This window comes from Gadus macrocephalus, chromosome 8 (assembly GCF_031168955.1).
Source record: "Gadus macrocephalus chromosome 8, ASM3116895v1".
NCBI classification, from domain to species: Eukaryota; Metazoa; Chordata; class Actinopteri; order Gadiformes; family Gadidae; genus Gadus; species Gadus macrocephalus.
Window position 1 is genome coordinate 16,657,664 of NC_082389.1, and position 27,852 is coordinate 16,685,515.

At 47.9% G+C, this 27,852-nt stretch overlaps 2 protein-coding genes and 1 long non-coding RNA gene across 8 annotated transcripts in view; 2 read left to right on the plus strand and 1 right to left on the minus strand.

Moving 5' to 3' along the window:
- LOC132463394 (neurabin-1-like) lies at positions 1 to 15,232 on the plus strand. Of its 6 annotated transcripts, none has more exons than XM_060059532.1 (20): positions 1 to 322; positions 1,006 to 1,114; positions 1,486 to 3,463; positions 4,243 to 4,375; positions 4,848 to 4,968; positions 5,055 to 5,159; positions 5,246 to 5,336; positions 5,435 to 5,596; positions 6,312 to 6,365; positions 7,453 to 7,553; positions 7,816 to 7,944; positions 8,296 to 8,392; positions 8,503 to 8,569; positions 11,200 to 11,330; positions 11,599 to 11,834; positions 12,146 to 12,208; positions 12,649 to 12,901; positions 13,165 to 13,254; positions 13,404 to 13,592; positions 13,838 to 15,232. In XM_060059532.1, the coding sequence occupies exons 3-20, from the start codon at positions 1,730 to 1,732 to the stop codon at positions 14,045 to 14,047; spliced, it is 3,966 nt and encodes a 1,321-aa protein (XP_059915515.1). In that variant the 5' UTR covers positions 1 to 322; positions 1,006 to 1,114; positions 1,486 to 1,729; the 3' UTR covers positions 14,048 to 15,232. The 6 variants fall into 6 exon arrangements, with proteins under 6 accessions (XP_059915515.1, XP_059915514.1, XP_059915518.1 ...); XM_060059531.1 differs by having other exon boundaries at positions 1,009 to 1,114; XM_060059534.1 differs by lacking the exon at positions 1 to 322 and having other exon boundaries at positions 361 to 1,114; positions 1,486 to 3,142; positions 3,191 to 3,463.
- LOC132463395 (uncharacterized) lies at positions 8,579 to 11,198 on the plus strand. The gene is made up of 2 exons (XR_009527018.1): positions 8,579 to 9,003; positions 9,034 to 11,198. It is a non-coding gene; the product is annotated as an uncharacterized LOC132463395 (long non-coding RNA).
- The window catches only part of LOC132463134 (integrin alpha-6-like), a 17,073-nt gene continuing 3,937 nt past the window's right edge, over positions 14,717 to 27,852 (minus strand). Inside the window, exons 2-22 of the mRNA XM_060059075.1 lie at positions 26,795 to 26,958; positions 25,409 to 25,616; positions 24,880 to 25,073; positions 24,537 to 24,634; positions 24,133 to 24,260; positions 23,812 to 23,901; positions 23,508 to 23,569; positions 22,528 to 22,697; positions 22,052 to 22,195; positions 21,707 to 21,822; positions 21,204 to 21,366; positions 20,857 to 20,940; positions 20,477 to 20,556; positions 19,865 to 19,942; positions 19,617 to 19,719; positions 19,246 to 19,422; positions 19,030 to 19,128; positions 18,774 to 18,884; positions 18,314 to 18,412; positions 17,009 to 17,134; positions 14,717 to 15,563 (exon numbers count right to left, since the gene is read on the minus strand). Of these exons, the coding sequence (XP_059915058.1) occupies positions 15,396 to 15,563; positions 17,009 to 17,134; positions 18,314 to 18,412; positions 18,774 to 18,884; positions 19,030 to 19,128; positions 19,246 to 19,422; positions 19,617 to 19,719; positions 19,865 to 19,942; positions 20,477 to 20,556; positions 20,857 to 20,940; positions 21,204 to 21,366; positions 21,707 to 21,822; positions 22,052 to 22,195; positions 22,528 to 22,697; positions 23,508 to 23,569; positions 23,812 to 23,901; positions 24,133 to 24,260; positions 24,537 to 24,634; positions 24,880 to 25,073; positions 25,409 to 25,616; positions 26,795 to 26,958 (2,662 nt within the window). The 3' untranslated portion in view covers positions 14,717 to 15,395. The remainder of the gene's footprint in view (positions 15,564 to 17,008; positions 17,135 to 18,313; positions 18,413 to 18,773; positions 18,885 to 19,029; positions 19,129 to 19,245; positions 19,423 to 19,616; positions 19,720 to 19,864; positions 19,943 to 20,476; positions 20,557 to 20,856; positions 20,941 to 21,203; positions 21,367 to 21,706; positions 21,823 to 22,051; positions 22,196 to 22,527; positions 22,698 to 23,507; positions 23,570 to 23,811; positions 23,902 to 24,132; positions 24,261 to 24,536; positions 24,635 to 24,879; positions 25,074 to 25,408; positions 25,617 to 26,794; positions 26,959 to 27,852) is intronic.

Consider the following 27,852-nt stretch of genomic DNA (forward strand, 5'->3'; position numbering starts at 1 on the left):
ACAGCAGGCGCCAGTACCCCTCTCTCCAGCTCCGTTAAACTGTTACCCAAATCACGCTCACAGTCTGGACGGGCAGGTCGGACTCTATTGTGTGCACACGAGACCGCCGGGCAGAGAGAGATATATGCGCACGAGAGAGGCACACTGTCGTCGGGTGTGTGGATTCTCCCCCCTCCCTGCACACACAGGTGCATTATCAGGAGCCTCACTCATGCATGCTGGTGGATGCAGAGTAGACGCAGTATTCTACCTGTGATTACAGATCCCAGGTGATTTCACTGCAGAGTGAAACACAGATACATCAGCATGGGGTGGCTGGAAGGTAAGTCTTCTTCGCTTTACAGTTTTAAGATATTTTTAGAGATATAATATTTTGTAGAGTGATAAAGGCTGTATATGCTAATTTAAAGTAAATAATAATCCACAATTGCATGCCATTATAGCACACATAAAAGCCCATTGATTATGTTTAATAATCATAAGATCCTGCCAGTGAGAGCAAGTTGCAATCTGTGGCACTGAAAAAAAACTATAGTAGGCCTATATGAATAATATAATGCATGCAGCTTTCTAATATGATACAACCCTATTAATGAAGTACCCTGCATATGGCATTAGTAAGTAAGCAACCATCTGAACGGCATTATTTTGACATTTCTTTTTTGTGTGGAGCAGGTATCACGTGTGCCCTAGACACTGTATTGTTGCTTAGTCTCAGTCCCTGACTGTGTACGTGTGGATGGGGTAGTTTACACAGGATTACACTTGGATAATCCTTTTACAGTATTTAGAGACATGAGTCGCCATCTGTCTGCCTTTAGCCCTCCTTAGGGCTCCTACCGAGCTGTTGAAAGACCGAGGCTAGTTTTAACTGCTAAATTATCTGTATTTATGTATCGATTTTTTTTTTTTTTTTTTTTAAAGCCACATGAATGTAGAGCTATTCCTGGTGAGCCACTATGTGCAGCGGAGAGTCTCGACATCCTATTAACTAAGCTCCCCCAGCAGGTGCGTCATTCCCCGTCATCAGCTCCCTGTCGCCTTGCGTGTCTTCTCGGCTGTGAAGCGATTCGTCTGCAAGAACACAGGACCATCAATGATTATTTTATACGCAGTGAGTCTCTCATAAATTAGACCGCACGGTTGAGATAAGACCATAGTTTGGAGGCGTGTCGGCAGTAGGCTGTTAGGATTGTTTATATCGCAACATAACTTGGTAGACGCCCGATTCTGAATGGAAGTGTGACCGCTGTTTGTTTAAATTGTTCGACCTGATTTTGTTTGTGAAGGTTTGAATAATCTTGTCTTTCAGACGACTGTTAAACCCGATGGACGTGTTTATGAAGTTTTGAATTATCTTGCCTTTCAGACGACTGTTGCAACGTGATGGACGTGTTTGTGAAGTTTTGAATTATCTTGTCTTTCAGACGACTGTTGTAACGTGATGGACGTGCTTGTGAAGTTTTGAATTATCTTGTCTTTCAGACGAATGTTGCAACGTGATGGACGTGACCTGGTGAACAGAATCAGAAGACCAATTAATATTTGTTTCACCAAGAGTAATATTATTTTTAGCCGGTAGCCGCAAGTTTTAATTTGCACCTGCAACTTTCACAACTTTAAAGTAGGCTGCATATGACAACAGCACCTGCCCATAGTTCTGTTCTCCAGAGTGACCTTCTCGTCACTAGACTACTTTCCCCCAGTCTACTGATAACCTGAATTCCAGATGATGCGGACGGACAGCAGAGGCCGCAGTGCCTCCCCCCATAGGATAACCTACAAGTCTGACTTCCACACCATCAAATGCACCTTCGATGGCACCCCTCCACACGAGACCACCTCTAGTTGCGATTCAAGCCAGAGTGGAATTCCTACTAGCCTGTCCGATCCCATGTTGTCCAACACAAGCCCCACCACCACCACCACCTGCTCCGACAGCAGCAGTCTAACCCGGAGTAGGATCACCACCAGCATGGGCACCAAAATCCGAGAGAACATCTTCCTTCAGATGGACAGCCAGCAGCTCAGGCAGGATGTGGGCCTTCTCTCAGAGACTTGCTCCGCCCTCCTCCTCCTCTCTCCCCATCCTCCTCGCTCGCAGCGCCAGCCCTCGCCTCTGCCACAGTCCAGGCGTTCCAACCAGCTCGTCTCATCGGTGGGCGCCCTGGGCAGCAAGTCCAGCCTCTCCAGCCTGGACTTTCCCAGTGTGACCGCCAATACGCCCGTCAAGCAGTCGGATCAGGAGATAGCCGACATCGACCGGGCTGCGCTGGCACAGACATTCCTGGTGGCACGGAAGCTGTTCGAGACCAAGGTGGCTGAGCCGGGAGGGGCGCAGAGTTCGAGGTTGAGCACTTTCCGAGGCAGCAAGGAGTTGTTGAACGATGAAGGGGAGGAAGAAGGTAGGGGAAATGTCAGCCAGGTGGAAGACGATGAAGAAGCATCTGCCACATGTACCTCGGAGGACACCTTCCCTCGAGGGCGTCAGTCTCCATCTCTGAGTTCCTCAGCTGACCCTTTGTCTGAGGCAAACAATTCGGAATCCTTCCGCCCCGCCTCTGTCTCACCTGAAACCTGTGAACCCTGTTTGACCCCGAGGGACCTCTCGACCTGGCCGGAGCAGCCGGTGAGAGCAGAGTTGGTAGACGTGAAGAACGAGTCGTCGGAGAGCGACGAAAACGAGGAGGAAGTGGCAGACAGAGAAAGGAAGGATGAGGTTCTCCAGGTGATTGATGCCAGGGAACAGCGTGTTGCAGGAGCGGCGATGGATGCTGTGGAGCCATTGGTGGACGATGTGTTTGAGGAGCCCAGTACAGAGGCTTCCCCAGGGCTTCTCTCAGCACCTCTGTTGGTGGAACACAACATGGGAAAAACGTTGCTTTTACAAGAAGACAGGGCGGCGATCGTCTCGGGAGATAATCATAACCTGCAGGACTTCCCACCTGGCAGTGTATCTGAGGGAGAGAGTGTATCTGACATAACAGGGAGGGACAAGTACTGGCAGGCAAAGGAGTGCAACCACGAGGACCGGGGAGAGACCAGGGAAGAAGACACGCCATCCAGCACAGGAAACGGAACGATGATTGCCACCCAAACCAAAAGGATTGACGAAGAGGAAGAGAAAAGGGCGATGGAGGAAGTGAGGTTGGACGGGGATGGCCACTTGCCGATGGAGGATAAAGAAAAGGGGAAAGAGGGGGGTCAGAAGGGCACTGAGATGAGCGATGAACAGAGGGAGGCTGTCGCCGAGGATCAGATGAAGGCTGGCCTACATGAGGAGAGTGCTGAAGGTGAGCCCAGGGAGACGTGTGTGGACCAGAAGTGTGAGGGAACAGCTGATGTATTACACGGAGACGAATCGGAAGCTGCATCGGTCCATGGGATAGAGAACAAGGCTTTCACTGACAACAAGGAGAAGGATTCAAAGCGAAGGGTCCACTTCTGCACAGCCCCCATCACGGTAAGAAACCATGAATGCAAAAAAAGTGAACTTATTCAAATGATTTGGAAAGCAGCTCAGCATCCAACTCTTTACACTTCATAGATGTGTGCAGCTTAAGTCTGTACCTGCTGATGTCTCAATCTGTATAAACAGAGTTGTTATCCCAGAGCAGTGCTTTTTGAATCCATCTGTGGAGCAGGCCAGGCAAGATCCCACTTGCATCTGTGACTGTATTTGGCTCGGAGCTACAGTAGCGTAAGAGAACACTGAACATTCTTGGGCGGGTGGGGGGGGGGGGGGGGGTTTGTGTTGTCTCTGTGTGTCTATGCTGTGTTGAGAATACTTGTGAATCGCCCCATGGTGAAAGGGAGGGAGGGGGGGAAGATCTGCACTAGCTGTGTTATTGCGCTCATTCCTTGTCCATCACCCACTGGTGGAACAGCCGACATAAACAGTGGATGGTCGTGGCCTCGGCAGCTTCTCCGACTTGTGTGAAGCGTGCATGCAAGCATGCACACACAACCTCACCCATACCCTAGCTTTGTGCTGTCCCGTTATTCTTAAGGAAAACATCATAACGGGTAACTTTATTTTATTTACAAGGGTTGGTGTAGTGGTTGATGTGTTTGACTCTCGGGCCAAAGGTCAGAACTCTGCTGTCTGTACTCTCTCTGTACTACCTAAAACCCTTGCCCCTAGCTGCTCAATAATGACCTAGCATGGTACATTTACCTTGTATCAGAAGAACCTCATGTTAAACCTCCCATGTCTCTTATCTTTGTCAATCCGTCCATCAGGTGTACAATACATACTCTAACGAGACGTACGACCGGCACAATGACGACATCGACCCAGTGTCCGCGTCAGCAGAGTATGAGCTGGAGAAGAGAGTAGACAAGATGGATGTCTTCGCTGTGGAAATAGAAAAAGGTATGTTTCATTTAGCCACCATGACTAAATGTGTTGGCCATTTGGTGGATGGTATTTTTTTAAGGTGCCTACATTTTTATCATTGGAACCCCTAACCCCTAGCTCCACTAGTTGACCTAGAAGATACCCTTTTGGTTCCTGTTCTTTATGCTATTCCTGCTCTGTTTGACGGTATCCTGTGCCCTAATCTTATCTCCACATTTTAACCGGCGGCTGAATGAATTTAATGTCCCACATATAATCCCACACTCGACGAGTGGATGGTTGCAAATGCAGTTTCTACTATCATTATCTTCTCCTCACCTGGGAGATTAAGTCCCATATCTAATCACCCGTGATTGGAAACTAGTCAGTCAAGTAATGAGCCACCACTTCCCCCTCCAGCAGCTCTTTGCTTCCCTCTGAACTATTGGCACAGTTGGCAGTGGTGTGTCTCAGGCCCGGTGTTCACCTCTCTCTGCCCCCCACCCAGAGGAGGACGGCCTTGGGATCAGCATCATAGGGATGGGCGTGGGGGCCGACCAGGGCCTGGAGAAGTTGGGGATCTTCGTCAAGAGCGTGACCGAGGGAGGGGCAACGCAGAAAGACGGAAGGTGGGGATAACGTCTCGACGGTCTTCATGGTCCAATAAAATGTCAGGAAGATATTGATCATGATGGTGGCTTTTGTTTGTGTTCAGCATTATGGTCAACGACCAGATCGTGGAGGTGGACGGAGTCAGTCTGGTGGGAGTCTCCCAGATGTTTGCCGCTACTGTTCTTAAGAACACATCTGGCCTGGTGAAGTGGGTGGACTTCCTCTGCTGTCGCATATTCGTGGTTAGGCGCCATGGTCCGTGACTTTAACCGGATGCATTTTTCTCCGGCGTAGGTTTTTGATTGGTCGAGAGCGGCAGGGGGTGGAGAGCGAGGTGGCACGACTGATCAATGAGAGTTTGGAGATGGAGCGATCCCCGAGAGAGGTGCGTCCGTGTCACAGGAGGAGCTTTACCCAGGGCTACTTTCAGTTTGCTCACATTGGTCTCTCTGGGTCTGTCGAACGGTCTTGTCTGTACCCCAGAGGGAGGATGACACGTCAGACAACAGCCTGTTGGAAGAGGAGGAGGAGGAGGAGGAGCAGGAGGAGGTCGAAGAAGAAGAGGAGGAGGAGGATGATGAGGAAAATGATGTCTCCACCCTCAGCGGTCTGGACAATCATGAGATCTGCATTAAATACCAGCAGGTAACCCCAAACCTGTCCACGTAAACACCTCATGAGCAAACAATGCCAAAACAGGTTTTTATATATTAAATCACATCACATGTCACCATCATGTCATAGAATCAACCATTTATTGCATGGAATGGTGATGCACTTCAGCTCGGAGGAATTGTTTCCACTCCTTATGGTGCTCCCTGCTGTAGGATTTAAATATAGTAAATCTACGACATGGTAAACCAGCATTTAAAGTATGGGAGCAACCGCAGGGAGCACTATACAATCCTCAACATGGGGTCCATCAGAGATCTCAACCTATCTTGTAGATATCATACAGAGCAGAACCCAAGAAGGTGGAGGCTCGGTTGGTGTAATCCAGCTCAGCACACTGTAGAGTTATGTGTGACAGGGAAGGCCTTGAATTTACCACCTATTGGTGTTCGTGTATCTGATAAGACAATATTGGCTGTCAGCTGTTGGACGGCGCTTGACTGGTGTCCCACCAGAACCAGTTGCACCCGTTAATGATCAAGTACTGGAAGGAAATTTCTAGCCAAGGCAGGTTTTTCCCCCCCGCCCCCCCAACAATCAAAACAATTTGCGGTTGATTTCCATTGAACAACAAATATGATTTTCTTTCCACCTATAGAGTCTACCTCCTGCTTTGGGAGGACTGTTAATGCTTTTCTCACTCACTCACATGTATCCCTTGATGTACTTTCTGCCACTTTCCTTCCAGCTCCATTCAAAGTGGCAGACCAAGGCGGCCCAGCTCCGAGACGCCAGGGAGAAGGTAGGTCGCTCTGCTCGCTGCGGACCCACAGCCCTCCAGGTGCAGAACCGGGCTGACCCATTTTAGCTCCGTACCAAACGGAGGGGGAAAGGACGCGGGCCGACCCACCGGCGGCCACGTTCCAGCCCTTGTTGAGGCAGTCACCGCTCTGACATCACTGTGGCTCTGGGAGCGCTCAGTGGAAGCCCCGCTCTCTCTCTCTCTCTCTCTCTCTCTCGTCCGTCCGCTGGACACCTCCAGTGATGAGGACGCTCATAGTGGCGGATGCCTGAGTGTGAGAGGGTTTTAAAGAGCCAATGAACCCAGTGGTTCAGATGGAATTCAAACACTGACTTAAAAGAAAAAGCTTTTTGGGCTGAGAGATTTAGGAAAGAGGGGTGCCTGATCCCTATGATTACGGCCGACGCCAACTTTATGATACTTTTTTAGTACAGTCGTTGTGTAGCTGTTAAGTAAGTGTTGTTGTATATGAAATGCGCAACACACCGTAGAGTTGTACTTGAGGTGTGCGGGAAGCCTAGCCCTCACTCAGACCTGGACATTAAGTACAACACAGCTCAGACAGAGCTTCACCATCAACGCACACTCTAGGATTATACTACTGTGTTTGGGAAGCCTTACCCTCTGACGCAGGTAAATAAATAAAACGGACTGAGCTTCACTATCAACACGCACTGTGGCGTTATACAATGAGTATCCGAAAAGCTCAACTTTCCGCAGTCAACCGCTGCCCAGACAGCTTGTTGTGGGGCCAGGACATTCGAGAGGTGTACTATGACTACCAGCTGAATGGGTCAGGATCAAACACCTCCATGTCCTCAGCATACCTGTGGGCGTTATTGAGCAAGGTTTCATGGAAATGGATGTCGTTTTAAGTGGTTAGTGCTTAATGAAGTAACCCAATGGTTATTGAGAATAGCCAACTGATGAAAGCCCCTACACTTGTAGTATTATGAATGTCACAAACTGGGTGTGAAATCCAAATGGCGACACCATTTGGATTTCTGAAGTGTCCTCCAAAAAAATATATAATATCTCAATATAATATATTAATCTCTTCTTTCATGTTCTTTCGGTTCCTCCTCAGCTAAAGAAGTTGGGGAAGCACCAGGCAGACTGGGAGACTCAGAGGATGGAGTTGGAGCAAAGGGTGGAGGATGGAGAGGATAAAGGCCAGAAACTAGAGAAGTATGGTCTATCATACCTGTAGGATGTCACACGGTGCAAGGGTTGTACAAAACCTGTGATTAGTACGGCATACTAACGTGCCGAGTAACGGTTTCATTTTATAAAGGCCACACCCATGACATCATGTGAGTTAATTAGAACATTGTGGAGTTATGTCATTCAGGTTAAGTTGGATGAACATAATGTGATTCAGGTTAAGTTGGATGATTATGGTGCTCAGGTCATTGTTAAGAGACTCCACCATCCCTCTCTCTCCTCTCAGGTATTGGCAGGAGGCTCAGACCCTGTGCAGGGTTGTGAGCCAGCGATTGGCTGATGCACAGAGCCAATCGGAGAGTCTGGAGATTAAATACAGCAAGGCCAAGAGACTTGTCAGAGAATACCAGAACAGGTAATTATCAAATCTTCAAACTTAATATGCCGATTATTGTATTACTATATGAGAATTTTGAGAAAGGATATATACACACATCTTATATTTGAAGTCTTTTTTTAAATATCAGATCAGAAGTCTACTTGAGATCTGAATCTCTTTTGTAATAGAGCCCTGATACAATGACGTGCACATAAAATATCACAAACAAAACGATTATGGAGACCAATACATCAATCAAACCCTTCACAAATATTGCCAGTTATTAGGAATCAGCATTTTAAAGACAAGTCGTCACTGGTTAAGTTATTTTACGCAACACCTGTCGCAAACATGACAAGACAAAACATGGCCGTTATTCTCCTGAAGGTTGGAGGAGGGGGAGAAGAGGGAGGCGGCGCTAAAGCAGGACCTGGAGGAGAAGGAGAGGAGGCACACGCAGAGTGTGGAGCGTCTGCAGGCCCAGGTGAGAAGGACGGGCTTGTTTAGTTTAGGACGCCCCGCGTGAACTCACTCAGCATGTCGCATAATGACAGCGGTTCCTCAGCGCTCACCAACCCATGGCTCTGTCCTCAGCTCGCACAGCAGGAGAACCACCAGCCAGCGTCTGAGAGGACTCCTTCCCTGGATTCGTCAACCACAGGTATGGTTGGTGGCTGGCTGTGTTGATGGCACCGCCTGCACAGTCGCGTGCTTACTGACTGACCTCCCAGTGAGGACCACAAACTTAACTTTTTCAACAGAAATCTCTGGGTTAACGCTAGAATATCAATCTGAGTAACGCATTCAGTTCAAACATTAACATGTATCATTTCCACAATTGTCTTGCCGTCCCTCCCCGTTCTGTGATTGGTTCCCCAACTCAGGCGAAAATCGGATCCATGGAATCCATGGAATCCAGGCTGCCTAGCAGCGCAAAATGAAATTGCGCACAAGGCAGCATGGCTATAGCCAGGCTATTTTGGAGGCGGGACACGTTCAGAATTCCATTCATAAATTAACAGACGTGACCGTGACGTGAATTGTCTGGCAGGCTGAAATTTGAGAGGGGTTCTGGAAGTGTCCATGGTAAGATTGGTGTAACCAACGAGGGAGAGGTATGATCAGTTAAGCATGACGAAGGAGAAGTGTATGGAAGTAAATCTGTGCCATCGGATTTTGAAAATAAAAAGCCATTGAATTCTAAGCTCTGAATATTAATGCATTGAAATAACGTATCTGGATTTGAATTTCAACGTAATCAACGTCCCCACGTTGAAGTTTTTGACGTTGAATCTTTGATTTTGAATTTTTAACATTGAAAAACAAAGCTGAATAGGAGTTCCATTCATATCCAAATACGTTATTTCAATGCATAAATATTCAGTGCTTAGAGTTCAATGGCTTTTTATTTTTAAAAAATCCGATGGCAGATTTACTTCCATAGAAGTGACTCAAACATTTTGTGGTTGAGAGGGCGTATCGGTTTCCACCATAGGTTTCTACAGGAAAAAATCTGTTTTGGGGTGGGGGAATCTAGAGCGGTTCTCCTCATGAAGAAATATTCAGTTTCTATTGTCATACCAAATGGATATGATCAACAAAAAAACAAGGAATTGAAAGCTACTTACAATAGGCCTAGGCTACATTCATTTCCCCTGATGGCAGCAATGTTCCACTTTCAGCTGGAATTCACCGGTACATCAAAACCACTTGTCTTCATTAGATTTCAGTTCCCTTTATTTACTCACACAGTTCAGCAGAGGCAGGCATTCATTCAGAATCGGAGCCCACATTAAAGCTGCATTCAGGGCGACTATCTGCCCAAAAATGGATGCGCTATAAATGGTTTTGTGTATAGCAGTCAGGAACATGGGCATAGTTGTGGAAGTGCTGGTGTTAGAAAACAAAGTTGACGGGAATTAAAGTGCTGCACATCGACTGTACAAATGTAGATTATTCATCACAAGAATTTTAATTCAGAAATCGAATAGGCTAATAAACTCTGAATTGTGAGATAAAATCCGAATTCTGATAATTAAAGCCAGCATTAAAGGTTCATTTAAGAAGGTTCTCACTAGTCATTTGTCGCCTGGTCGCGGTGTCAATTTTTTTTTAAAGTAGGCTAGTTCACTAGTCGTAGCGCGCAATCATTTGCAGTGTCAGAATTCTGATAATTTAGTCAGCATTCAGATTTCTCAGAATTCTCTGACGCTGCAAATTAAAAACTACTTTCAGCGTTACTTGAGAACTTCCTTAAATTAATCTTTAATGCTAGATTTGCATGAACGCTATTGCGTGAATTAGTTTGGTTCTCTTTCATGGAAGCCGGAAGTGGGAGATTCCTTATTTTTTTTACCATTGTCTTATTAACAAATTTCTCCTACAGGGGATTGATAAAGTTATATCTAGACTATTGAAGAGAAAGACACACTTGGTCATACTTTACACACTTTACCACAGCATTGGCCTACTGAATGCCACAGATATATTTTCAGCATTGGACTGAATGCCACATAAATATATAATTATGTTTTTGCACGTTTGCAACGTTTAAAAGTTCAGGGTATAAAGTTCAAGCATATGCCTCTACTTGTATTGCTTAAGCCAATTGCCTTTATAAGGCAGTGTTTTTTCTGAATATTAGTGTTAAGAGCCAATAATGCTTAATATCATATGTTAGTTACCATGTCTGTGGACACATTTGTATGTAGTCAAATGTAAATATAAAAAAAAATATATATATATTATGATGGTGTAGCCATGCATGTTGTTTTATTGTTAATATGTCAATTTGTTTTTTATTGAAAATACTTTTAATAGATGAATTATCCCCAAACTTGTCATCGTAACACCTTAAAAATAAACATGACTTAACATGGCAGATACCTGTGTTGTTTATCATATGCGGTAAGAGTAACTTTTTCAACTCAGTTCCTTGGTAGAACCCACTTACAGTAAAAGTAACTTCTGATGGAAAAAAAGATGCGGATGAAAACACTTTTCTTATCTATTGTTACTATTATATTGTTTCAAATGTACGCATATATATAAAATATATATATAGCGTATAAAAAGTGGCTGGTAAAAAAGATGAGTGTCTGGTAGATTTTTTAAATCTACCTGCCACAGTGGCTGGTGGGCAAAAAAGTTAATTTCCATCCCGTGTGTGTGTGTGTGTGTGTGTGTGTGTGTGTGTGTGTGTGTGTGTGTGTGTGTGTGTGTGTGTGTGTGTGTGTGTGTGTGTGTGTGTGTGTGTGTGTGTGTGTGTGTGTGTGTGTGTGTGTGTGTCAGGTCCAGTATGGTGTATCCCTGACACGGGACGCCTGGACTCCAGCGCTCTGAGGGCCAAAGCTCAGCTGGCCCAGAAGGCAAAGCGGCACCCGCCGTCGCGGGACAAACTCCGAGAGAGCTTCAAACAACAAGTGAGATGCACGCATTAACGATGATATACACCAGGGGCGGCACGTGGCTCAGGAGGTAGAGCGGGTTGGCTGGAGTGTCGGAAGTGTCCCTGAACAAGACCCCTAACACAAACTGCTCCCGACGAACTGGCTGTCGCCTTGCCTGGTTGACTCGACGCCGTCGCTGTGTACATGTCTGAGAGAGATCTCTCTGTATGAATGCAGTCCATTTACACACGCTTTATGCCACCTTGCCAGACACACGTTCTCTATTCTGTCTTCCCCGCAGACGAGAGAAAGCGCCCCGCTCCACGACAGCCAATCGATGCCCGCGCTCGCGTCGGTGAAGGCGGGGCCTAGGAGCGCCCTGACGAGCACCTCCTCCACCTCGGCCCTGGGCCCCCACAGCCTCCCCGCCTCGACCCTCTCACCCGGGACCCCCGTCTCCGAGGACGTCACCCCCTCCTCCTCCTCTTCCTCCAAGTCGTCCGTGAGGAAGCTCAGACGGAAGTTCCCTGACTTCAGGTGCGGACGCCCCATACTGTCGTGGTCGTGGTCGCTAGCTGATTTACCTTTTTTTTTTCTGAAATTCTTTGGTTTCGTTTTTATGAACCAAACCTTTCCATCGTTAAAAATGTCTGTAATGGTTAATACGTATATTGCTTAATATCAGGCGAGCAGAGCTTGATGCTCAGTGTGGCGATCACAGGCCTGGTCATTAGACTCATTCATCGCCACCAGTCCACCCATTCAGAGGTGGTTCGGTCTCTGGGGGACCCGTGTGTCGCCTTCCCGCGGGCCGTGCCTCACACTCGTTCTCTCTGCTCCTCCTACAGTGGCTTCCGGAAGTCCCTGAGCAGAAGGAGCGTGAAGGTCGTAACCAAGTCCTCGGATAAACGGTACGGTGGTGTCTCTTCTGAGGGACAGTGGTGCCTTTGCAACGCAGATTGCTCTTAAAGAAAGACCTAGCTATGTGACTGCTTTTAGATACTTCAGCACATAAAAAGTACCGTGTTTGTGTAAATCAAACGGCATCAGAACTCTGAACTGGAACTGAATTTGGCAAAACGAGCTTGGATCTCGACATGCTGTGAAGGCTGCGATGTTACGCAGGCTATTATTAGAGCTCTGAATGTTGACCCACTTGGGCAATGTGACTTCAATCAACTCTGTCTGCATTGTTTCTTCTCAAACAAGGTCTCTGAACATGATAAAAAAAAAACAAAGTGGCCGTCTCCATTGTAGTATTTTTATAAATTAAAGGAGGACCAAGTGTTCCAGGACTATGGCTTATCAGACATTATTAGATCATTGTAATATTTGATTGGATGCGTTATAGCTCTAGCCGGGGGGGCTCCCACGGCGACCTGGCGGTTGACCCCAGGGGCGTGTCTCCGACGGGCTCCATGAGCACCACCCCCTCCTGCCTGTCCTTCCCCTTCCCCTGGTTCGGGGAGCGGGGTCGGGAGAAGGGGGGCTCGGGGGGGCAGCAGCAGCAGCAGCAGGAGGAGGAGGAGAGGTTCCGGGAGAGGCTCCGCTCGGTGTCCAGCAGCAGCCTGCCCTACCTGACCACCAGCGGGAGGGGAGAGCAGGTGAGGGGGGCGCGGGGCGCAGGGCCGTGCGTGGTGGGGCTGCAGCCATCAGCTCCTGGCACTGAAAAGCTCACGGATCGTGTACTTTGAATTTCCCTTGGGGACCAATAAAGTATAAATCTACCCATCTACATCGATCTCACTTCACCCTTCTGATCTGGGAATTGCATTATTTATATTTCATTCATCAGATAAATAAAGAAATACAGCACTGGTTCAGAGGTGGGACACATGCATGTAACACAGGTGTGTGTATGTTCTAGACAAGTGTAGGGACCTCCAGCTTGGCGGATCTTGTATCCGATCACTCCTTCCCTGGATACTCTCACAATGTCACCTTTTCCTCCACTGAGGTGAGTCTGTCTCGCCCCTCACTCCCTTCCCCTGTGGTGCTTTTCCCTGTAGACCACTGCCCTTCCCCTCCTTCTCCTTCCTTCATTCTTGACACACACGCACCCGAAGGGAAACGCATCGCCCATTCTAATTTGTACTCTGCCCGCAGACTCTGGACAATGACCCGGTTCCAGCGCACAACAACAACCAATGGCAGAGCCGCCCGCTCCTGGAGTGGACCAACCAGCAGGTGTGTCTGTGGTTGATTGGCATGAACATGGACCAATACGCGGCAGAGTTCACTGCCAAGGGGGTGGACGGAGAACAGCTGCTTGGCCTGGACAGTGAGAAGCTCAAGGTTTGATCTCGTTTCGACGAGTTCTAGTACTTATTTTTGGATCACATAAATACCTAGATATCAAAATTCTAAATATTTGGATACATCTACTCAAGGACATTTTCTCTACATATATTCAAGAATTATAGGTTCACACCGATTTACAAGAGTTTTTAGAGTCTGAAACATGAATAAAATATTACATGAGTAAAATTGGTAACGTGTATTCTTTGAACCCGTTTTTGTTTTATGGGATGGCGGTGCAGGCTCTGGGCGTGTGCAGTCAAAACGACCGCACAGAGCTGAAGAAGAAGCTGAAGGAGATGAGGAAGAGCGAGGAAAAGAGCCAGAAGGAGAGGGACAAAAGGATGAGGAAGGAGAAGGAGAACAAGCCGCTTGAGAAGGGGAGCGTGGCGACTGACAAAGAGAAGTCAACCCAGGGCAAGAGGGGTGTGAGGACGGAGTCGCTCTTGTGAGACGAGCTCAACACTAAAGGAGCTTGCATTCTCCCCACCAGCAGGTGTATGCCGTGTCTTCGTACACACACACGGGTTCCATTTTAGATTTGGTTGTTTCCGCTGCTATTGTACGGCTTAACTTTTTTAGATTTGAAGACGGTGTCTTTTTAATTGAGCTTCGGACCAAAGCGAATGTTTGAATCAGCACTTATTCTGTACAGTACTGTATTCACTACAATATATGATTTTGTATGTACAGCTCTTGTGATCGCTTTTTATATGTTAATAATAATAATGTTTATCTTTAGACCTCGCCATTTGAATGCAAGTGTTGTTCACGTTGAATGTATTTTTATCTGTGAATAAATATTTTTCTAAACTACCACTTTGGTGCAATGTTATATTAGAAGAGAATGCCCCAAAATAAAGTCTTTGTAATTACATATTTCTGAGTAAAACAGTTAATAATTGCAGCTATTGATTTACATTGAAGTGATTGAAAATGCTATTGCGGGTTATGAGGCCAGATTCAAAAAAGCCTGCTAAAGATGTCAGAAGCTAGACCAAAGCTGCTCAGCGAAAGTGGTTATAGCGGGAAGTAGGTGTAGGGTTTCAGCATCGTAATGATAGATGCCTACAAGTAGACCGTTGACTTCTGTTTTGTATATGCATGGTTCGACACTGACGATTATTATAAAACATTTATTTCAAAAAGTTACATAAATGGCAGCTTTTTACACCAGTTCATGGAGCCAGGAAACAAAAGGTTATACCCATTTGTTAAGTTTGGAGTGGTAATTTACAATGAGTAGTTGCAATGTATCCATGGTACAAAATAAAGGGTGGGCCGGGATCAAGGGATAAGAGAACATGGGTATACTGTTTGAAAAGCAATCACTTGAAATCGACTGCATTTGAGAAAAGGACATTCACGGATCTCTGTCATTAATTTGGAAAGAGTCCTGCTTTCCCCTTGTGGCCTATGGAATGTAAAGAAAAATAAATAGAAAAAAATCTGCAAAACATTCCGAAAAATATACAAACACCTTTAACCCCCCGACCCACACATGTCACTCGGCAACACAATGTATAGAATGTACAAAACAAGCCGCGCCCCCTCCCCAGGCTGTGAGAGACCGTAGTTGTGCAGAGTAGCCCTATCGTATATCATTCCAGTGATGGACATCAGTGACCTCAATCGAGGTCAGCCTCCAAGAAACCCAGATCAAGTACATAGCAAGTCCTTTTCTTTTCATTCTCAGTATGTGCATCGCCGTACGTGTGGAGGCAGGACAGAGGACAGTACGAGGGAAAAAAAAAAAGCAACAAACAGGAGGCGAGCTGGTCTCTGAGCGAGCGCCGGAGGTTAGGAGTGATGCTGGTTGTCCTTCCAGCTCCTGATCCAGGGCTTCTTCTCCGGGTTCTCCCAGTGGTCCTGCTGTCCGGCTCTGCCGTCCCTCACCCCCCTTTTGATCCGCACGGCGTTGTAACTGGGAACCGTGTCTTCGTGCTTGGTACGTTTAAAAAAGCCACACTGCAGAGAATGAACAAAGTGATGGATCAATTATTCATTTTGGATGCAAAATATAAGAAAGGTAGGGAAATGAGGCAGAGGTCGCCGAAGCACCAACGTGCGCTTTTCAAAGAATGGTCCTCCCTTAGGTTCTGTGATCCAAAGCACGCGTCACAGGAGTTATGCTGCAGGAAAAGGCACGGAGGAGGACAGGACAGGAGGAGTTGACAAGCCAGAAAGCCGTGGCATCAATATTCATCAAAGTGCCAAAAGGTTGTTCTAGTGCTCTGGACGAAATCTGAACCATAGCCAGAGTTGCCACGGAGACCAGAGGAAGCAGGTGCCTGAATGCAACAAGGAAACCCCAAAACGTTGCAGAATCGCCGACACCATCCCATCCCTCACTACGATGACCCAGTCAGTCACATGATAGCAACCGTCCTCTCCCATTGGCCATGCATTACCTCCACCCCCCAAGCCCCCCCTGAAGCAAACCACACAGCAAAGCAAAGAGGAGGGAAGACAGAAGAGGAGGGGGGAGAGGTTGGGGGGGGGGGGGGGGGGGGGGGGTAGGGTGTAAACAAGAGTTTGCCACAGCAATAAATCCCAAGCTCTTTAAACCATCACTGTGCTGTTGTCCCAGCAGTGCCGTGTCAGGGTGTTCAGCGACGTGCCCAAGGCTGCTCTCCAAGCCACGGCTGAAAGCAATGCCACTGGTTAACGCGACAGAGTGCAGAAGATGAGCCCCCCCCGAGAAGTGATGCTGCGTCCCTGCACTCGCCCACCACCGTACACCAAAGGGTTTGGTATGTTACCCTCTCTCTCTCTCTCTCTCTTGCTTATCACTCTGTGCCTCTTGTTCTACGCATCCGCCGTCAGGAGCTTTGTGTCTGGGCTGTCGTCTTTCCGAAAGAAACCACACTGAGGAGAGGAAAACGGTTAGAAATGGTGCATGTGTGTGCATGTTTGTGTGTGTGTGTGTGCGTCTGTGTGTTTGACATGAGGTATCAATCATTGGACCATAAGCCCTCCTTCTGGGCCAATTGAAGGACAACACTAGCTGCTATCACTTACCATATATACTGTGCATGTCATTTACATACTATACTAAGACTATCAAACTGTAATTGTAACTGTATTGATAAGTCCCGCCACTTAGCCGCCATCTTTGTTCTAAGTGCTGCATCCCCCCCCTCAAGGATCCAATATGGAACCGGTCGGCCGCTGGATGAGTAAGGCCAATAGGAAATGTGGCAACAATGTCTTCCTTGGACATGAGTGATATTCAAACACGAGTGTGTTAGGATTAGGTTAAATGTCTAAAAAGTCAGTTCAGGGGACTTCGATCTCCTGGGATGTGGGGGACAGGGAGAGCTACCCCGCCTCCCCTTCAGCCTCTGTTGGCCGTTGGTGTGTGGTTCTGTGTGTGTGTGTGTGTGTGGGGGGGGGGGGGGGTCTGGACCTACCTTCCACAGGAGGAAGATGAGCAGGGCCAGCAGCAGCAGGCCCAGCAGGATGGCCACCAGGATGATCCACCAGGGCAGACCGCCGGTCTGGTACCCACGCCTCTCCGGGAACACCGTCACCTTCACCTGCAGCGAGGGGAGGGGGGCAGCGAGGGGAGGGGGGCAGCGAGGGGAGGGGGGCAGCGAGGGGAGGGGGCAGCGAGGGGAGGGGGGCAGCGAGGGGAGGGGGGCAGCGAGGGGAGGGGAGGGGGGCAGCGAGGGGAGGGGGGCAGCGAGGGGAGGGGGGCAGCGAGGGGAGGGGAGGGGAACAGCGAGGGGAGGGGGGCAGCGAGGGGAGGGGGGCAGCGAGGGGAGGGGGCAGCGAGGGGAGGGGGGCAGCGAGGGGAGGGGGGCAGCGAGGGGAGGGGGGCAGCGAGGGGAGGGGGGCAGCGAGGGGAGGGGGCAGCGAGGGGAGGGGGGCAGCGAGGGGAGGGGAGGGGAGGGGAGGGGGGCAGCGAGGGGAGGGGGGCAGCGAGGGGAGGGGAGGGGAGGGGAGGGGGGCAGCGAGGGGAGGGGAGGGGGGCAGCGAGGGGAGGGGAGGGGAGGGGAGGGGAGGGGGGCAGCGAGGGGAGGGGAGGGGAGGGGAGCAGCGAGGGGAGGGGGGCAGCGAGGGGAGGGGAGGGGAGGGGAGCAGCGAGGGGAGGGGAGGGGAGCAGCGAGGGGAGAGAGACGTTGGCGTTGTTGTGGAGGCATTCAGGGGAGAAATACGCTAGTGTGCAGTAATTGTACGTTCACACCAAAAGCTGTAAAAGATGCAAAATCGCCAAATAGCTCAAAACGCAACGCTGTCCATAATATTTAAGGCTCATACCGCTCTTGCATTTTCTCGCGTATGTTTACTGGGACCACCCACGCCGACGAGAGACATCTACATTCCGATTGGCTGGCGGTCATTTACAGCCGAAACGCTACTAGCTCATTTGCATAGAGTTGAGCTGTTTTCAACTCTCATTTACAGCTTTAAAGCTTTAAAGCTATCTCAAGCGTTTTATCTCTCCAATCGCTTTATCGCTCATGTCTAATAGAAAGTGAATGGGCTTTTATCGCTCAAAACGCTTTACATCTTTTGGTGTGAACGCACAGTAAGGGTAGATATGTTATATAAAGTCATGTCAGTTCCATGCAAAATACTCACTTCAGGACTTACACATAAATTGTAGCGGCTCTTTACTGTAAAAGGTTACGGTATAGGAACCAAAATATTCCTAATGATTTAGCCTGAGCTTTTAATAAAATCACCATAATTACGATGTTGCACATGAATACCTGTGTTTCTGAGTTCTTCAGAGCCATTTCCTGTCCGGCGATGACCACTTTTAGAGAAGCTTTCACTACGATATCCAGATAGTTCAACTTGGAGTACTCCTACACAGAGGGAAATATAAGACACTAGGTTAAACAGAAGAGCTAGTGTACAAATTGGCAAAATCAAACATATATTAATAAATGAAATTCAATATCATTATTTTTATACCCACATATTCATACCTAGGAGAGTATCAAATACATTATTAAAAGTGATTTTTTTTTCATAACGAAAACAATTAATAGAAAATATATATACAGATATATATATACATAAATATATATATATATACATATATATATATATATATATATATATATATATATATATATATATATATATATATATAATTAGTATTATCGTAAAAATACTATTCGAGTCGCTGTTATCCTGTTGACTTCATTTGAATCGAGTCCTCACCTCAATCAAAGTGCCGTTCCACAGACGAGCATGGAACATGAGGGCTGCATTACTGTCCAGTCCCAGAAGGGGGCACTGAAACTCCACACACGACGCCCCACTACCACAGGACTGAAAACACAAAAAGGGAATAACGCAAACAACCAATGACCTTATCCGCATAAACCCATTACACAAAAATTGGCAAAAAAAATTATGGAACCGAGTAAAATCGTTAACTGGAATTCAAACAAATAATCATTAAATGCTGCATTACCAAAGTCTCAGATTTCCTAACGTCTGTTAGCTGAGAAGTGGAACCTTCTTTTATGCTTTTGTCCCCAATGGCTCGTCGCTTCCGGTTGGTAGATGGCTCCTGTAGTCATACAGCAAACAATATTTGTACACACGTATTCATACATAAGCGGTGTCTGTCCAAATGAAAGTCCACGGCGGGCAGGATTCCCGCCTACGTGAGCGTGACCTCTCTGACCTTTTTGACGCCTTTAGGGTTGATCTCTCCCGCAGGGGAGCAGTTGACCTTGTCTAACCCGTCAGAGCTGATGCCCATGAGGTACAGCAGCCACTTCCCGTGTGCGTTCTCCTTGGGCCATCTGACCACCAGGCTGGCAGAGCCGATGTTGTTCAGGGGCTTCCCCAAGTTGATGATCTGTCAAAGAAACAAGCTTGTAAGCATTAAGTCTTTGTAGAAATACAATAAATATTAATGTCTATGTCCGATATGATACGAATCATACTTATATGCTATGTATAACACAACCATAAAGAGAGATTTCCACCATAAGCATTTTCTATGATGTGCTTCTTAAGCCTTTCTTCTGTTGTATTCCCTCCGGCTCTCACCCTGAAAATGTATTTGATAGCACTGCCGATGTCGCTCTCTGTCTTCATGGCGCTCTCTCCTACAACCTTCCCCGTATAGTACAACTGGGAGGGCTGGGCCTGCCTGGAGACACACAGAAAACACACACGCTTTATTTGTAGACAAAACAGTGGGTGTGTGTGTGCGTGTTTGTGTTTGTGTGTGTGTGTGGGTCTACATGTGCACATGTAGAGAGGTACGTGTGTGTGTGTGTGTAAGTTTGACCTACCCTGATAAAGACAAAAGTAGCTCAATCACCACTTTTGCCCTTGCCTTGATAGGCTTCTTTTCTTTCTGATCACTCGTCCTAGAGAAAGGACGACACACACAAATCAGACCTCACACTCATATTCTCCCCAGGGCACAGGGCAAGGGGATTGGACCAAACACTGTTTTAAAGGTCTACTGCTCATCTCCTATAAAAGACTGTAAGCCCAGTAGTTCCCACCCTATATTGTCCGTTGACCCTGTTTTAGGTCACGTTGTTATTGTGATCCCATCTTATTGTATTGTTGCCCATCTGCTTCCCCACATATTGTTTTAACGCCATTTACATCTGCCTGTAATATCAAGGTCCCAGGGAAGTGGTTTGGAGTGACAGAGATGTACCATTGAATATCTATGTCTTAAGGCATCAGCCTTCACCCCCCCCCCCCCCCAGACACCACCTGATCCCATGGTAGGAAAAACTGATTCAGCTGCCTCCTGCCAAACAAATCTGCATATAGTACACAAACAGTGTACTATATGCAATACAACCCACTTATAGACTCGTGTTATATGTAGTGATCAGCAGGTGATGGATCAATAAGACAGGTCGTAGGTCAGATTAGGTGCTCACGTGTCAAGTGTAAGATCGATCTCCAACTCGGTGGTGTTCAGAGAGATGCCTGCTGTGCTCAGAATGATGTAGAAGGTCGCCTGCACACACACACACACACACACACACACACACACACACACACACACACACACACACACACACACACACACACACACACACACACACACACACACACACACACACACACACACACACACACACACACACACACCTTATTAAGAACAACAAATACCTTCAAGATGATAGTTGATCATTGAAGTGTGTGTAAAGAAGGTACCTAGTAATAGTATCAATGATACATAAATAACAGATTATGATGTATTTTATTTAATTACCTAATATTATCTTCACATTAATTACTATTAATTAGTCCTCACCTTAGCGTCTCGTTTGAAGGGGTTCCCAAGTTCACATTCTGCCATAGAGCCATCCTTATTGGCCTTGCAGGTCACCAGCTGGATCTAATCAGAGCACAGATTAGAAGTCCACTCGGTTGTGTGTGGAATGTACGTGTGTTTGCGTATTTGTGTGACCACTGAGTTTATATGTTGTATAGCTAGATGTGTGTGTTTGCATATGTGTTTGTGCATGAAAGCATGTGCGTTGCGTGTGTGTGCGTGTGTGTGCTTGTGCGTGCCTGTGTGTGTGCGTGCCTGTGTGTGTGTGTGCGTGCCAGTGTAAGTGTGTGTGTGTGTGTGTGTGTGTGTGTGTGTGTAAGCCTCACGTCTTTAGACAGGACGCGGTAGGAGGAGTAGGACAGGGCGTTGGGGAAGGTGGCGTTGATAGAGGCCTCGTAGGCATCGTCGCCCTCGACGTTGGTCACCGTGACCTCCAAGGCAATCTCCTTCTCGTTGCTGAGGGACAACACTGGCACCCCAGAGCTGTCGCTGAGGACACAGCCCAGACACGGGCGTCAGTGACCTGGTGCTCCTCTGTGTGTGCGGTGTGTACTTCATTCATCTGTGTGTGTGCGTGTGCGGTGTACTTCGCTCATGTGATTGTTAATACCAGCCGCAGAAACATATACTGTATGCTAAAATATGGGTAATATTTGAATATCATGGTGAATATTTGTGTGTGTGTGTGTGTGTGTGTGTGTGTGTGTGTGTGTGTGTGTGTGTGTGTGTGTGTGTGTGTGTGTGTGTGTGTGTGTGTGTGTGTGTGTGTGTGTGTGTGTGTGTGTGTGTGAGTGTGTGTGTGTGTGTGTGTTTGTAGCTGGCCTCTTACAGGTGTAGTGGTTCAAAGACGTCTTGGTTGGGTTTCTTTCTGCAGAAGCGATACCCTACCACCATTTTACTCTGGCACACGTTGTCTGCTCCACAGCCCTCCTTCAGGAAGCTCACCTACACACACACACACATGCGCACGCACACACACACACACACACACACACACAGACACACACACAAACACACACACACAGACACACACACAGACACAGACAGACACACACATGCACACAATCATGAACACACATATACACATGTATACGATACATTAATCTGATAAAAAATGATAAAACATAAAAATGGGCAGACTCCAGAGTCAACCCCAGCAGCTCCCCGGCCGTACCTCTGAGCGGATGCTTTTGGGCTTGTCGGCGTCCAGGACGGGCTTTAGCTCGGCCCCAGAGGCCTGTCTCCGGCGCCGCGCGCTGTCCTGGATGTCCACGAACACTTCGATTGGGATGCCGCGCAGCTTGTCCCGAATGTCGTCCTGAAATAAGACACGGTATTACGAATCCACCATGCACTGAAATGTAGTATCACACACACACACACACACACACACACACACACACACACACACACACACACACACACCAGACACACACACTCACAGTCCTATCAATGGAGCAATCGCAGGTATCTTGAGCGTTGGCACACACACTTAAGCACACACCGCACAAATGAACAAGCATGCACACACGCACGCTTAATCACACATACACAAACACAAACCCATTTCCGCAAGCATGCATGTACACAAACACACACACATAACAGTGAGGGGTGAAAGGGGGCGGGGTCAGGAGGAGTTGAGCGCACCTGCAAGGTGAGTTTCCATTCCAGACAGGACTGCTGATTCTGCTTGGTCAGCTTGAGGAGGCCACTGATCTCGTAGTTGCTGCCAGAGGACGACGCCTGGGTGATGACCACCCTGGAGGGTAGGCCCGCCTTCTTACGCTGATCCTCCACCACCAGTTTGTAGCGCACACCTGAAGGAGGGATGGGGCGAGGGCAGGAAGTGTGGTGAGGGTGAGAGCGGGGATGAAAGAAAAGCGTGTTCGACTTTTTGATTTATTCCTTTTCACGTTAAAGATACACTTTGTAACATTGCCAACAAGTGTTTGAAGTTGGTACTGCAGTACGGATTTCCAATATTGAGTTGTGTATGCCCACCCCCTCCTCACCAGGGCTGAAGCTAATGCAGGTTGTCAGGTTGAGGAAAATCAACGGCCACAAGCATAAATCTTTCAAATGCAACTCCAAGATTGACCTTTGTTTTAACATGGCTCTGGTCATGGTGCCTTTTTCGAATGAGGACGCATCGTTTGAGCATGTTATTATACATAGCATATAAATATGATAAACATCATGTCAGACATAGCCATATCCTTTTTAATTGTATTTTTACACAGAGAACTCAGTTGATCAAATTGGTTTGCTTTCATGGCTGCAGAACACTTGGTCTGCCTGCCGATTTGTTTCATATTTGGCAACACGGGGTACTCAGAGAAAAGGGAAATCAAACCAAATTCACAAAAGATAAGTACATTGTGATTGTTGCGTTGGTGTCTGAGTGAGATGCCATTATTTTGACCTACCAATGTTGCCTGAATTTCTGATGATCATCTCATGTTTCATTTTATGATGTAATACAGTACGTTTTTCACGTATGTTTTTTTATTGAAGTTTTTTATACATTTGTTATATTTTGTAGGTACGTCGTGCACCTGGGGGGGAAACCAAGGGGCCAGGGACAGATAGCTACGGTGGTGTGGCCTGGCTGTCAAACGACGACTTACTCAGTGGAGGATTGTAGTTCGCAGCGCTGGCGACGTAGCTGAAGCAGCCGGACACTGTTAGACTGTGAACACACAGGGGGCAGGTTAGTGATGGCGTGCTCTTGGGTATTTACTCTGACGGATAAGCCACAATCAATGAAACACAAATGTAAATGATACGTTCTTCTTCGCTTCAATCGATATGGAATGAAAACCCTCCCCCGTGAATCATGTTGTGAACGTTGGAATCCATTCGCCGAGCTGCGCAGAAAGCAAAACATTCTCATGGAACGAGAGGGAAGCTGCCGTGGCGAACAAGACTCACCAGATCTTGTCGCCGCAGTTCTTCTTGGTGAGGTCCAGCTCGGGGGGGGTGATGGTGATTTTCTTGATGATGTCAACAACTGGGCGGGCCCTGAAAGGATAAGAGCACCAATCAACACTTCTGCACTCCAACATCATGAATAATAATAATAAATAAATAATAAATAAAACCACTACTTAGTGATTTAGCTCATGATTAAGGATATAGCTGCTTTTCAACCACTGGGATTTAAACCTTGGGCCATTTGGCTGGGAATCAACTTCTACTCTGTGACACTCTACAGGAGCGAAATTATGATTTCACAAAGATCAACCAACCCACCTGAAGACAAACACCGAGTCGGAGAGGGAGCCCACGGCCAGGTCGGGGTAGGTGTTCCGGTCCAGGTCCATGTTCCCCGCCAGAGAGTAGCCGAAATGCCTGCTACTCAACGGCCTGCCCTTCAACATCTGAGCGACAAACGATGAGGTGTCACAACGTGGGATCAAATACAAGGCACTAAGGTAATTCAGGACATGAACATGAACATATTTAAAAGCACATTGTACATTATATAATTAAAAGCTTTAATGAATTTGTTTTAGTATTTATTGTTTAAGATGTATACATTTATACCTGCATTTATTTATTTGTGTATTTATTTGTTCGTTTTGTTCATTTTGTCATTTATAATTAGGATGAGGATCATGATGAACATGAGGAGGAAGAGTGATGCATCGGGTGACCTGGGAATGCTTCTTGGAGCTGATGCCGTCCTCTGAGCCGTGGTAGATGTAGACCACCCCCGCACCCTCGTCATCGTAGGGGGCCCCGACTGCAAAGTCTGCATGACAAGGTGGATAATGGTGAGTTATTGTCATGATGATGGCTGTGCTTGTTGCAGTCTGTAGGAGAGAAATAGGAGAGGGGTCGTGGCTCGCGTCAGGACCCCAATAGAACCCAGGTGAGTTAGGGGCAGATGTCGTCCACTAATCCCCTGTCTCGCCTTTAAAGTATGGCAGGGGTGGCCTGGGTCAGACGATAGGACTTTGTATAGTATTGCGTCAACTTCCCACTCAGCCTACTTACCGGGGTAATTGTCCTGATTGATGTCGCCCAGGTTCTCCACAGACAGTCCAAACATGGAGTCCTGAGGCCCGTCGATCCGGAGGGCGGTGACTGTGTCCCATGCCCCGGCCTTGTTGACATAGACGTAGACCGCGCCCCCTATCTTCCCGTCCTTCTCAAAGTACTGCGGGGCCCCCACAACGATGTCATGCCAACTAGGAGGAGAGATCAGATGGTTCTTTATTCCTCCCGGTACAGGATAGAGACAGAAATGAAAAACAAAAGTCTCAAATTCCGTTCATTTAATTAGGTCATTTATAAATATATAAAAAGAAAAACATACATTGATGTACACAACATGAGAAGTGGAAATAATATTCATATAAAAGCAAAATAGAAATGGTATGATCATTATTTCATGATGGTACAATATTGAAACTGTAATATATAGTTAAAATGATAGTTTATAGAAAGTCCCCAATGACTATGAATCCTGGTGTGTGCACGTGTGGGTGAGTTTCTGTATCCTCCCTATCCTATCTCCATGTACCCGTCTTGGTTGAGGTCCAGCACGGCCAGGTCGTAGCCGAAGGAGGAGGCCAGGCCTTGCCCCTGCAGGGTGAACTCCTCCCGCATGCTGGAGTCATTATCTATCGTCATCAGCACCACCGCCCCGCTGTGATTGGCCCTTGGTGCGCCCGCCACCACCGTCAGCCTGCCCTTCACCACCAGGGCCATGCTGGAGTCCAGGGAGAAGCCTGGTGGGGGAGGGAGAGAGGCAGTGAGGCAGGGGGAGAGACAACCAGAGAGAGGGAGAGAGGGAGAGAGAGAGAGAGAGGGAGAGGGAGAGGGAGAGGGAGAGGGAGAGAGAGAGAGAGAGAGAGAGAGAGAGAGAGAGAGAGAGAGAGAGAGAGAGAGAGAGAGAGAGAGAGAGAGAGGGAGAGAGGGAGAGAAAAAGGGAGAGAGTGAGAGAAAGAGAGAGAGAAAAAAAAGCCTTTCTCTCAGTCAATCAGGTCAATAAAGGCATACATGGACAGACAGAAGTACATCGACAGGGTGAAGTAACAGACAGACATACAAAAAGGAGGGGGCCTCAGACAAGACAAGACAGGGGTCAAAGGTAATATACTATACTATACTATACTATACTATACTATACTATACTATACTATACTATACTATACTATACTATAGGAGGTGCAAGGGAGGAGGAGTAGGTTTTGGATGAAACCATGCATTTCAGGCAACAGCAAAACCTTTGAAAAGCCCTACAAAGAAACAAAGGTATTGAACTTTGAGGTGAACACTGCTTAAACTTTGATAAATTCAAATCACTCTTCCTTTTTTTCATGGTCAGCACAGTTTCAACGGTGCCAATCTAGCAGCCATGATGTTGAAATTATGACTCACGATGACTAGTGGACATGCACCGATGATTTTACCCTTTAAAGCACAACGTGAGCAGAGCCTGACTGGTATACAAACTCTTCTTCGTTGCTGGAGTTGGACACGCTGGCCATAAAGAGCACACCTGAGCGATGCATTGGAGTATTCAGATGCAGTGAAGACACAGACACAGACCATCGGTAAATATGTGGAGAGCGCAAACTGTCCAGACAGTAAACACAACAGGCACTGGCAACGAAACAAACTAACAAGGACATCAAGAAATAAAAGGCATTCCACGCAATTATGAGTCATGGTTCCCTTGATAGACAGGACCTCCAACTGAGAGAAGTTCATCTGACTCGCCCTAACCTATCAGCCACTCTGTCTGCCCAGCACATTTTCATCACCTTTCTTCCAATGTGATGGAGGAGGAGCAACTTATAGGGGGGAGGGAGATTGATAAAGAGAGAATGGAAGGTGAGGTCATGAATGAAAGATGGAGAAAGGGAAGGAGAGAAGAGAGATGGGGGAGGGTAGGTGTTGGTACCCAGATAGCTGGTGGGAGGAACAGGTACCAGATCGGCCCTCAGCTCCCGCTCGTCGCCGGTCTCAAATGGACCGTCCTGGTAGATGCCCATTTCAACGAGGGTGTTGTTATTCTGTTCAAGACGCACAATACCTGGATGGTTGAGGAGAGAGTGGAGGAGAGGAGAGGGGGCGAGGGGAGGAGAGGAGAGTGGAGGAGAGGAGAGGAGAGGAGAGGAGAGGAGAGGAGAGGAGAGGGGCGAGGGGGAGAGGAGAGAGAGGAGAGGAGAGGAGAATGGAGGAGAGGAGAGGGGAGTGGAGGAGAGGAGAGGAGAGGAGAGGAGAGGAGAGGAGAGGAGAGGGGAGGAGAGGAGAGGAGAGGAGAGGAGAGGAGAGGGGAGGAGAGGAGAGGAGAGGAGAGGGGCGAGGGAGAGGAGAGGAGAGGAGAGGAGAGGAGAATGGAGGAGAGGAGAGGGGAGTGGAGGAGAGGAGAGGAGAGGAGAGGAGAGGAGAGGAGAGGAGAGGAGAGGAGAGGAGGAGAGGAGAGGAGAGGAGAAGGGAGGAGAGGGGAGTGGAGGAGGAGAGGAGAGGAGAGAGGAGAGGAGAGAGAGAGAGGAGAGGAGAGGGGGAGGAGAGGGGAGTGGAGGAGAGGGGAGTTGAGAGGAGAGGAGAGAGGAGAGGAGAGGGGAGGGGAGGAGAGGAGGAGGAGAGGAGAATGGAGGAGAGGAGAGGGGAGTGGGAGGAGAGGAGAGGAGAGGAGAGGAGAGGAGAGGAGAGGAGAGGAGAGGAGAGGGAGGAGAGGAGAGGAGAGGAGAGGAGAGGAGAGGAGAATGGAGGAGAGGAGAGGAGAGGAGAGGAGAGGAGAGGAGAGGAGAGGAGAGGAGAGGAGAGGGGAGGAGAGGAGAGGAGAGGGGGAGAGGAGAGGAGAGGAGAGGAGAGGGGAGGAGAGGAGAGGAGAGGAGAGGAGAGGAGAGGAGAGGGGAGGAGAGGAGAGGAGAGGGAGGAGGAGGAGAGGAGAGGGGAGGAGAGGGGAGGGAGGAGAGAGAGGGGAGTGGAGGAGAGGAAGAGGAGAGAGAGAGG

What these genes read in the sequence shown, in the direction of transcription:
- LOC132463394 (XM_060059532.1), top strand. Translation starts at nt 1,730, where the DNA reads ATGATGCGGACGGACAGCAGAGGCCGCAGTGCCTCCCCCCATAGGATA. An exon ending in TCTGCATTAAATACCAGCAG is followed by an intron (nt 5,597 to 6,311) that starts GTAACCCCAAAC and finishes CTTTCCTTCCAG; the next exon opens with CTCCATTCAAAGTGGCAGAC. An exon ending in TCCGAGACGCCAGGGAGAAG is followed by an intron (nt 6,366 to 7,452) that starts GTAGGTCGCTCT and finishes GTTCCTCCTCAG; the next exon opens with CTAAAGAAGTTGGGGAAGCA.